Source organism: Musca vetustissima, unplaced genomic scaffold (genome assembly GCF_032173495.1).
Source record: "Musca vetustissima isolate MV318-11 ecotype Yass unplaced genomic scaffold, APGP_CSIRO_Mvet_v1 utg7722, whole genome shotgun sequence".
Lineage (NCBI taxonomy): Eukaryota > Metazoa > Arthropoda > Insecta > Diptera > Muscidae > Musca > Musca vetustissima.
In genome coordinates, this window is record NW_026887723.1 from 2307 (window position 1) to 14209 (window position 11903).

At 34.3% G+C, this 11903-nt stretch overlaps 2 protein-coding genes across 2 annotated transcripts; both read left to right on the forward strand.

The window, feature by feature from the left end:
• The first annotated feature begins 407 nt into the window (after positions 1-407).
• LOC133335431 (octopamine receptor beta-2R-like) lies at positions 408-8361 on the forward strand. The gene is made up of 3 exons (XM_061543704.1): positions 408-543; positions 6062-6239; positions 7942-8361. Exons 1-3 carry the CDS (start codon positions 408-410, stop codon positions 8258-8260), a joined length of 633 nt encoding a protein of 210 aa, XP_061399688.1. The 3' UTR covers positions 8261-8361.
• LOC133335430 (uncharacterized) lies at positions 8312-8821 on the forward strand. The gene has a single exon (XM_061543703.1). It carries the CDS (start codon positions 8312-8314, stop codon positions 8819-8821), a length of 510 nt encoding a protein of 169 aa, XP_061399687.1.
• Positions 8822-11903: the final 3082 nt, after the last annotated feature.

Here is an 11903-nt window from a genome sequence, read left to right on the forward strand (position 1 = left end):
CTTGTATAGCGCATGAAAAAATATTCTTAAAAAAATCCACGCCTTGTATAGCCCATGAAAAAATATTCTTTAAAAAATCCACGCCTTGTATAGCCCATGAAAAAATATTCTTTAAAAAATCCACGCCTTGTATAGCCCATGAAAAAATATTCTTTAAAAAATCCACGCCTTGTATAGCCCATGAAAAAAATATTGAAAAAATATTCTTTAAAAATCCACGCCTTGTATAGCCCATGAAAAAATATTCTTTAAAAATCCACGCCTTGTATATCCCATGAAAAAATATTCTTTAAAAATCCACGCCTTGTATAGCCCATGAAAAAATATTCTTTAAAAATCCACGCCTTGTATAGCCCATGAAAAAATATTCTTTAAAAATCCACGCCTTGTATAGCCCATGAAAAAATATGATACCCTGTACGATAATGATATTCACCTATTTGGCTATATTTCGTGAGGCGAATCGTCAAGAGAAACAGATGATGATGCGGCATGGCAATGCAATGCTGATGCATCGGCATTCAACGGTGGCGGGAACTGGAAGTAAGTGATGAAACCACTACTACAAAATTGTAAATATTATTTCTCATAAACTTTGAAAACTAGTTTCATAAGAATTCTCAAATGAAACTAATTAAGAAATTAGGAATTTTCTTTACTCAAATCAATCAAACTTATTGCTACAAAAACAAAAAAGTATTTTAATGTGATGATTTCACCATTATCTGTTAGCAAACTATTTCACTACTTTTGTATAGACCCATCCTCCCCTCTATCCTTCAGCAGTTTGTGGCAAATTAAAAAAAAAGTAATAATAAATACTATTTTGCTGATGTGCTGTGCAGTTCTGCCACCACATTTCCAAAAATGACTTCCATGAGTTATGCTTCTAGTGCAAAAGTTTCACATCAGAAAATTTCCTGACAGTTTGCTGGTGATTTGGGAAATGGGTGTGTGAGTGTGTGTGCGCGTTTTAGCGTGTTTTATGCACTTGGCCTACAGGTGTAATAACGGTTTTTTCCTATTTATGAGGTCCAAGATAAGAAACAAAATATTGCGGAACTCTCGGTGCGAAAAACTGCATGTGTGTGCGTTTTAGTTATTAACTCCAATAGTGGTTTGGTTGATGTAACCCAGCAAAGACGTAATTATGAACAAATTTTTGGGTCCTTACCCAGGAATGTAAAGTGTTATTCTATAATAATGTTTAGAATGATCAGGATCAATGTGGGTTTTGGGGTATCTAAAAAAATAGTCTGGCTTCATCCAAAAATATATTATTCCCAACAGTAACCCATAAAAAGGCACATAATTTGGTACAGGGACGGCAAGCTCACCAATTCACTTATAAACTAGGTGATGTGCGCCGATTCGTACCTAAAATTATCCCATGTTAAAGCCATCATGAATAGTGTTAGGTCCATAATATAGTATTTGTACAGAATTAATTGGAATTCCTACAAATAGTTTTTCAATGACATGACACTGGTAAAATTGAGAAAATACAATAAAAACGTAAGAATAACGATATTTCGTTTTTGAGAACCTCGCCTAAAATCGTATGCAAGATGAGTGCAAGATTTTTGTAGAATATTGCGTGGGTGAAAAATCGCATGTTGTAATAATTGGAGCCCGGTTCAATAAGTTAAAGAAAACCAGTAAGGAAAGTAGCAAAGACTGACGGGGCGGACTATATGATACCCTTCACCACTATGGGTGTTTTTAAAAGATGCAGCCCAACAGAAGGGCCATTAACATGAAATTGGATGAACTAAAATATGTGACCTTTATCTAAATGTGAATCGACTTAGATCATAAACTAATATAGACTAACGTATGCACTTTTTGTTCCTAATGGACATATTTTGGGTCCTACTTAAAATCGGATGAAACTATATGGGAGATACAACTAAATTTGGACGGATTTCAACAAAACTTGACACACCCTTGGCTAAACTATTTTAAGTACGTTGTGCAAAATAAATCCGAACTGGCTTCAGCAAAACTTAACACACAAACTTTAGTACGTTGTGCAAAATTGTATGGCAATCTGCCTAACTTTGGGTCTTAAAATATAACAATTTTCGGAAACTTTACACACATCATACTACACTCAATTCAGTACGTGATGTCAAATTTCGTGCAAAATTAAAATTAAATCGGGCAAAAAAATCTAAATCTGAGCCGATTTTCACGAAACTTAACACACATCATTATATTCTTAATACAGTACGCTATGCCAAATTTCGTCTAAATCGAAAGACATATAGGGAGGTTGGTACCCCATCTACATTAAATCGGGCGGAAGATATATAGGGACTTTTGTACACCATATACATGAAATCGGACGAAAATATATATGGGGGCTATATCTAAATCTGAACCGATTTTCACGCAACTTAACACACATCATTCCAGGGTTTATTCAGTACGCTATGCAAAATTTCGAGGAAATCGAATGATATATTTTGGGACTTTGGTGAACCATTTATATTAAATCGGTCGAACATATATATGGGAGCTATATCTAAATCTGAACCGATTTTCAAGAAATTTTACACACATCATTCTAGACTCAATTCAGTATGCTATGCCAAATTTCGTGCATATCGGAAGATATATAGGGACTTTGGTACACCATTTACATTAAATCGCACGAAAATATATATGGGATCCATATCTAAATCTGGACCGATTTTCAGGAAACTTGACACACATCAGTCTAGACCTAATTCAGTACGATGTGCCAAATTTCGTGCAAATCGAAAGATATATAGGGACTTTGGTACAACATTTACATTAAATCGGACGAATATATATATATATATGGGAGCTATATCTAAACCTGAACCGATTTTTCTCAATTTCAATAGGGTTCGTCCTTGGGCCAAATAAGTGACCTATGCCAAATTTCATCCAATTCGGATCATAAATGCGACCTGTACTTTATTTACAATTTAACATGGACAGACGGACGGACAGGCGGACGGACGGACGGACATGCGTAAATCGACTCAGAAAGTGATTCTATGCATATTCTCAAACGGAACCATGTGTCTATCTCGTTTCCTTTTGCCTGTAGTGAAGAGTATAATTAGCCTAATTTCGTCGGAATTTAAGATTTTCTCCTATGTACTTGTAATTTTCGTAACTTTGGAGCCCACATATCTAGGGAAGTATACATTTCGCCACTAAAATTTTTTTGTTTTCGTGTTTTTGATACTAAGTGATACCTATGATTACATTTCACATTTCAGATTTTTCTAAAGCGAATATAAGCCCTAATATCTAATATAAAGTTCCCATTCTATTTTAGCTATTTTAAAGGCCTTACCTACGTTCTTAACCCTTTGTGGCCCAATGTTGCACACAGGCAACAAAATGTTTTAGAGCTTATATTTAAAATGCAGCTAGTAGATATATATTATTTGAATTTCATATGTCAAGACCTAATTATGGACGACACATATCAAAAGAAAAATCAAATAAATTCAACATTTTGGTAAAGTTCTGAGCCTTTCAATATAGAGAAGAGGGTAAATTTGTGTACAGTACTTATTTGTGTATACAGTCCAAATTATTTAAATCGGTTCGTATTCAAATTGTACGAATTCTGCCATCAGAATTACTTTTGAATCTTGTAAAAATTAATACAGAGAATAATTTAAAATGATTTTTCTGTCGATTTTGCATTTAGTTTTCCTGATATTGGACTTTAAGTTTTCTGAAAGAATGTACTGTATCTCCCGAATGCAAGGATGTAGCGATGTCAAATTTTGTGCATATCCTATTTAGGATAGTTGCATTAAATCTGTAAACTGAAATTTGTTCTAAGATTACGGAAAAAAATTCGGGGCTCAAAGGGTTAATTTTGACTATAGGTTCTCCATATGTGGAACTACCTCCAAAGTTTTAATTCTACCAGAATTTTTGTTTTTGTTTTTTACCCTCACCCTTAAGACTAATGTATGTATGTGCAATTTGTACACTACTGCAAAAATGTGCCTAATCGAAGTATTTCTTTTAGTCCCCATGTTTCTTTGGAAATTTGGAATCGATTTGCAAATGTTCGTCAGTCTGGTTGGCTGGTGCTCATGATAACTCCCGAATAAAGTAACCGATTTCATTCAAACTTTGGACCTTGAAATATTTAGTCTAAACTTAAATCAAGCGTGTTAACATGTTGGGAAATATCGGACTACGGACTATCCGATTTGAACCAAACTTTATACAATCTAATATTTTAACCAAGTGGAAGGTCGGACTTATCGCTCTACTCAGTCTGGTACTTCCCCATAATGAATCAATATCTTAACATCTTGTAAATCTCATATGAAGCGAAAGGAATATCAAATCTCATTCAAATTTTGCATATCGTAATATTTTTACCAAGCCCAGATCAAGTATGTTACTTTCTCCGCAAAGTATCAAAATTTAACTTTTTCGATCATGATTTCCTAGAGTGAACATTTATTTATTTAGTTTTGTTCGGCTTATAATTGTGTGTCTGAAATCCATTTTCCAATGTATGGTGTAATAATTGTGGTCTCTACAACTATCAGAAAAACATAAAAACAAATTTTAGGCCACTTGATTCGCCTAAATATTAATCCATTATTAGCAAAAACAATACGTGTGTTGGCTGGAACAGAATCTTCATGGAAAAGTTCGTGGCGATAAGTCCTTAAATGTAGCCTGTATTTATTTATAAATTACAATGAACGAATGAACGGGCAGAAACACATGTCCAGATCGACTCATTTAGTCGAGATATGGTATACTAAAAGGCGGGACCAATTTGTTCTAAATTTTTGCGGCTACAAAAATTTATAACATTTTGAAATTTAAACGCCCAAAATGTATAGCACCTCGGCACTAGACCGCTATTCCGTCGACCTCGCAGACCAAAATAGAATAATAAGCCAGTATACGTTTGTACTAAGGCGACCCCATCCCTCATTATCTTCAAAAATTTGTTTTTTTAATTTGAATCTACTCTAATACAATAACGCCCCTGTAAAATATCAGGTGAAAATCGCAACAACTCTTGAATAAATAGCCGATTTGTTGTACACTAATTCAAGAATGTCCCTACAAAATTTCATGTGAAAATCTCAAGAACTCTTGAAGATATAGCCGATTTATTGTGTCAGCATCAAAACAGCACGGCTAAAAGGCTTCTCAAACTTTAAACGCGTTTTTCTCTTTTGCGAATGGCGGGCACGATTACTCAAAAACTAATAACCCAATCGATTCCAAATTTTTACACGGACCACCAAGACAACACCAATCTGGATCCTAGATTCCAAGACTCTTTATTCCGCCTTTTCATCGGAGCGTTGACGATTGGACAGTCACTCATATCGCAGCTCTTTTATGTAGCAATATTGAGAGAAGTTTTTATGGGCCCCATATCATTCAAAATTATATTTTATTTCCGCCATATCATACATTCTTCCCTGCAACAACAAAATAACTAACCCTTTCCTCCAATACATCAAGTTATGCTGGGTTATTACATATTTATGTCCACATATAAACTTCCGTATGCAGATAAGCAGTTGAACACACAAAAACCCCGATAATAACGCAACTTAAAACAAAAAGTAATAAAAATAGAAAACTCAAAGTGAAATAAATTTTGCAAATATGGCAAAAAAACGTACAGAAAATAAAACGAAAACCAAAACAGCCATAAGCCAACTAGTTTGTTAACAACTAGGCAGCAATATGGAGCTGTTAACCTAAATCATTCTATGTGGCGTATAAGTTATGCGGATACTCATACATACTCATGCGCTGGGGTTAAACAGCAACAAAACTACATAGTTTATAAAATATTACTCATACGCCACAAGGGGAGAACATTATTTTATAGCTATTAAAATAAAATAGAGAATTTGTTTTTTTATCCATTTTATATGTTTTAATTTTAAGCCATAAATATTCATAATTTATTATTGCTAAATGTGTTAGTTTTTTATTACAATTTATAATGCAGAGAAATGAAAATTAAATTTTCTTAATTTTTTCGTTTTTCTTTTTTCTCTATTTGTGCCAGGTGAAGCTCTAAGCGGTTCTGGTTCCTCGAAACAATTGACAATGCACGAGGTCGAACAGGATCATACACCGACCAAAGATAAACATTTAATTAAAATGAAACGAGAACACAAGGCTGCAAGAACATTAGGTATAATCATGGGTACATTCATACTCTGTTGGCTGCCATTCTTTTTGTGGTAAGTTCATGGGGAAAAACAAAAATAACAACAACAACCAAAAAAAATACTCTTTATGGAATCTCTATTTTCATCATCATCATTAAGTAGACATTTAAGTACTTGGTTTATTTTTCCAACTGAACTAAAGTAAAGAAATGGAAAATTAAATAAAATACTTGTTTTTCATTTCCCCGGAAAAATCTCTTTTTATACCCTTTTTATGTTGATTTGTTGTTTTTGTCCTTATATATTTTTGTTACTAACCATTTCTAGCATGAATATAAACATAAATTTAGCTGTTGTTAGTTAGTAGGAATACAAAAAACAACGACAATAACAACAACAGAAATAAACACAAACAAAACAATTTAACCATAAATAAACTTTTACAAATATTTTGTTTTCCCCCATATTGTTTGTTTTGTTATTGTGTTACAACTGGTTGGGTTTTTCCAGTTAAATTGTTTGTTTGGTTTTATTGTTAAAGAATTTTTGCAAAACACTAGGACTCCGAAAAAAATGTGAAATAGAAAGTTTGTGAAATCTCAGAAAAAAAGATTTTGTTTAAATAGTTGTGAAAAAAATAAATGATGCAAACAAAATGTCTCACCACTACCACGCCTTGTATAGACCCCACGCCTTGTATAGACCCTTGAAAAAATATTCTTTAAAAAATCCAGGCCTTGTATAGACCCTTGAAAAAATATTCTTTAAAAAATCCAGGCCTTGTATAGACCCTTGAAAAAATATTCTTTAAAAAATCCACGCCTTGTATAGACCCCTTGAAAAAATATTCTTTAAAAAATCCACGCCTTGTATAGACCCCTTGAAAAAATATTCTTTAAAAAATCCACGCCTTTGATAGACCCCTTGAAAAAATATTCTTTAAGAAATCCACGCCTTTGATAGACCCCTTGAAAAAATATTCTTTAAAAAATCCACGCCTTGTATAGACCCCTTGAAAAAATATTCTTTAAAAAATCCACGCCTTGTATAGACCCCTTGAAAAAATATTCTTTAAAAAATCCACGCCTTGTATAGACCCCTTGAAAAAATATTCTTTAAAAAATCCACGCCTTGTATAGACCCCTTGAAAAAATATTCTTTAAAAAATCCACGCCTTGTATAGACCCCTTGAAAAAATATTCTTTAAAAAATCCACGCCTTGTATAGACCCCTTGAAAAAATATTCTTTAAAAAATCCACGCCTTGTATAGACCCCTTGAAAAAATATTCTTTAAAAAATCCACGCCTTGTATAGACCCCTTGAAAAAATATTCTTTAAAAAATCCACGCCTTGTATAGACCCCTTGAAAAAATATTCTTTAAAAAATCCACGCCTTGTATAGACCCCTTGAAAAAATATTCTTTAAAAAATCCACGCCTTGTATAGACCCCTTGAAAAAATATTCTTTAAAAAATCCACGCCTTGTATAGACCCCTTGAAAAAATATTCTTTAAAAAATCCACGCCTTGTATAGACCCCTTGAAAAAATATTCTTTAAAAAATCCACGCCTATATAAGTCCCTAAAAGACATTAAACATTTTTTTAATAATATTTTTTAAACATTTTTGAAAATCCACGCCTATAGAAGTCCTTAAAAATATTTTTTTAATAAAAAAATTATCTCATAAAAAATTTCTCTAAATTGCTAAAGCATCTGAAATTTCTAAATTTATAATCTCTCCCCCTCTTCCCGCCCCTGTGTTTCTTTGCAGGTACACAATTACCACACTCTGTGATGAATGTGATGTACCCGAAATTGTGGTGGCCATACTCTTCTGGATTGGCTATTTCAATTCGACACTGAATCCACTGATATACGCTTATTTCAATCGTGACTTTCGAGAGGCATTTCGAAATACCCTGCAGTGTTTGTTTTGCAATTGGTGGCGTGATCGACACATGGCGCTCGATATGGATATGCGGCGGGGCAGTATGCGCTATGATAATCGGGCGAAAAGTGTCTATTCGGAAAGCTATTTGAATGCTAGCCACGCCCAGAGGCGTACCAGTCAACTAGTCGAAAGTTTATAATGTAGGGATGGGGCGCTATTGGCGCCTACACCCACACCCACATCAGCATCAATGCAAAATCTCCATTTGTTGGGTACTGGCGGCGGGGGTAGCGGTGGCTCATTGTCGACAAACCAAACCACAAACCTGTTGTGTACACCATCACGTACATTGGATACATGGAAGAATTTCAGCACAAGTGCCACAGGAGGTGGTGGCGGTGAATTTAGTGCTAAGGATAAATCCAGCAGTTTTCTCAAAGCGAATGATGGTGTCAGTAGTGTAGGCGGCACCCGAGGCCTCGGTGGCCGTTATCTGGATAGTTGTGGACCAGCAGCAGCAGGTGTTGCTGCGGACAATGACGACGACGATGATGGCGATGAAAATATTCAGGAAATACAAATTGAAATACCCCTAGCATATGTCAACAAATGGCATAAAAATAATAACAAAACCACTGCGAATACGAACAGCAATGCCAGTGCGGGACAAGTAACAACATCCACAACAACCGCATCACAATCCACAGGCATCACAACTACAACCAGCAACACCTCCTCCACCACTCACACAATGGTCTGAAGGAAGCATGAAAGTCAACAACAACAATAGTTGCATGTAAGCGTAAAATAATACCGAAGCATTCACATCAACTTTTCCGCTCCCCATCACGCATCATATTGGTCCCTATTCACACGCACACAGCCACCCACATCCCAAGCAAGCAAAGACCCCCCTCCCCCAGCCACCCTCAAACATAATACCCATGAAAATATGCAGTTGCAATTGCATCTGCCGAACCAACAAATACCAAAGGATCATCCGAACGGATAACAGCAATTTCAACAAAAGGGAGAATGAAAAAAAGTATCCTGCAACAAGAAAAAAAGTGATGCATAAACAATCAACGTGTACCGGAAACCAAAGTAAACTATAGCAATAGTAACAACAGCAACAACATCATCACCTGTATATCCTTACAAGACGAACGGAATCGATTCGAAGAGGGACTCATCATCATAGTGAAATATGTGGTTGTAGACTTTTTCCTATACATATATATTTAACATTTTTTTTAGAATTTGTTTTTGTTTAGCTTTATTTGTTTATTTATTTATTTATTTATTTTCTACAGTTGTCTTCAAATTCGTCCATATGACGTTTGTACTTTGATATATAACATACAACAACTAGTACTAGTACTCTGCTACAAAAAAACAAACATACATATATATAAATGAAATCAAAAAAACAAAAATCTTTTCGTTTTTTTTTATTATTTTTTCAAATTTTCTCTCTCGCAGTCTGTCTTTCTCTCCTGTTTTGTATTTAGAACATAAGATTGATTGTAAATATCTACATTTTTAGGGACATACAAAAAAGAAAAACATTTTCATGGTTGAAATGTCAGTTAGCATGTGTTTTCGTTACACTTGAAAAATTCTATAGAATTTTTTACTTAGAAAAAAGGGGTTACAATTTAAATTCGGAAAACATAAAAAACTTATAAATTTGCAATAATTTCAAGTAACACTGTGAAACAAAAAATAATAATCATAAAATGGAAAAAATTATAAAGATGATATCAATAGAAGCCACGTGTATCGGCGTTTTGTAAAGTTCCGAATTTACCTAAAAGGAGGGTGATCAACATTCCCCCTTCCGAAGGCATTTTAATGTATTCGGATTTGGATTTCTCGAAACCCTTGCATTTTTGAAATATGGTATCTTTGGCAATATTACTGATATAAATGATATGAATAATGGAAAACTCATTTAAAGCGGAGTTATAGCAGGTCAAAATATTCTACAAAAATATTCCCCATAAAGTTTTTCAATAAGTCTCAAAATAGATCAAATCTCGACCGGTAAGGAAAGTAGTAAAGTCGGACTGGGCCGACTATATAATACCCTTCACCACTTTGGGTATATTCTACATATGTATCCGAAAGACCTCGCCTTTTTGAAGGAATTTTGACATGAAATTGAACAAACTTAAATATGTGATTATTATGTCTTTCTGTTAAATTAGGAGTCGTTTGCGCACAGTGGGACATATTTATGTAAATCGATTTAAAGCAATCTTGACGCACGCTATACGGTATGCTGCACTGTCTAAAATTTAATCTGAATCTGACACCCATTGATATATGGAAGCTACGATATACCTATATATAAACCGATTTCAAGCAAACTTGCCAGATATTAATTTATATTATATTCAGTACGTTGTGTTAATCGGCCTAGATATGGAACTTTAGTGCATAATTTACTTAAAATCAGAGGAAAATATATATACGAGGTGTACACATCATTCTAGACTTAAATCAATACGCTATGCCAAAATTCGTGCAAATCGAATGATTTCCACCATTTACATAAACTCGGTCGAAACACTATATGGAAGCTATATCTAAATCTGAACCGATTTTCACGAAACTTAGCACACGTCATTCTATACTTAATTCAATACGCTATGCCAAAGTTCGTGCAAATCAAACGATTTTCAGGGACTTGGGTGCACCATTTATCTAAAATCGGCCGAAACTATATATGGGAGCTATATCTAAATCAGAACTGATTTTCACGAAACTTAGCACACATCATTCTAGATCTAATTCAGTAGGCTATACCAAATTTTGTTCAAATCGAAAGATATATAGGGACTTTGGTACATCATTTACCTATAATCGGGCGAAACTATATATGCATAGTAAACCGAAAAAGTGGACCGATGTTTGTAATTTGTGGTACGAAGGTTTGGTATCCAATGAGAATACAAAACACTTATTTGATTTAAAAACGTGTCCTTTATTGGGGGCAACCCCAAAAAAGTAGGCGATATTGAAAAATTTTAGTGTGCAGATTTGGAACCCAATGAGAACCCAAAATCTAACTTACAACTAATTCGGTTAAAAAAGTTGCCCAAGGCCTTCAAATATCGTACTAAATGGGATCCCAAATACAACAATTTCGATTCAAAAAATGTCCAAGCACCTCAAGGGTACCTTATAATAAAAAACGTGGACCCATATAGCCCATCTTCGAACTTGACCAGCCTGCAGACAAAAGTCAACCCTTCAGAAGATAGAGTGATTAGAAAAGACGGACACTCTGTATGGGCCGAAATTTAATATTTCGTTGAATTACAAAATTAATTAATTCTCTATACTATAGTGAAGGGTATAAAAAATATATAACGTTAAAAAACCTCAAAACTTATATGAAAATTATTTTAAGCAGGAGAATTTTTTGTAGACGAAGTTAGTTGTAGTCGATGTGCTGCAAAAATTAAATTTTATTTAACATCTAAACGCAGAATGCAATCACTCGTTCGATCGGGCAATATTTTCATTACCGCATGAAAGTAAAGTAATATGGAAGTGACCATATTTGTCCTCCGAAGGCAATGAAGCTCTGAAGCCGGAGGCCGATGGAGCTTCGTTCGCTCTGCTAAATTCGTATGTCTCCATAAAAATAAAATTGAAAACAAATAATAATAAAATTACAGCCTATCTGATTGGACTATATCGAAGTATAAATGAATATATTGAAAAACTTCTTCTTTACCCTCTGAGAACCCTAATCCTATATTACAGACATTTTTGTCTAACAATACGCCAAGGGCCTTTAAAAGACCTTAATTGGTCAGTTGATTGAAGCT

Excerpts from the sequence above, each read along its gene's own strand:
- LOC133335431 (XM_061543704.1), top strand. The coding sequence starts at position 408 with ATGATACCCTGTACGATAATGATATTCACCTATTTGGCTATATTTCGT. Across the intron at positions 544-6,061 it reads AACGGTGGCGGGAACTGGAA|GTGAAGCTCTAAGCGGTTCT; the intron begins GTAAGTGATGAA and ends TATTTGTGCCAG. Across the intron at positions 6,240-7,941 it reads TGGCTGCCATTCTTTTTGTG|GTACACAATTACCACACTCT; the intron begins GTAAGTTCATGG and ends GTTTCTTTGCAG.
- LOC133335430 (XM_061543703.1), top strand. The coding sequence starts at position 8,312 with ATGCAAAATCTCCATTTGTTGGGTACTGGCGGCGGGGGTAGCGGTGGC.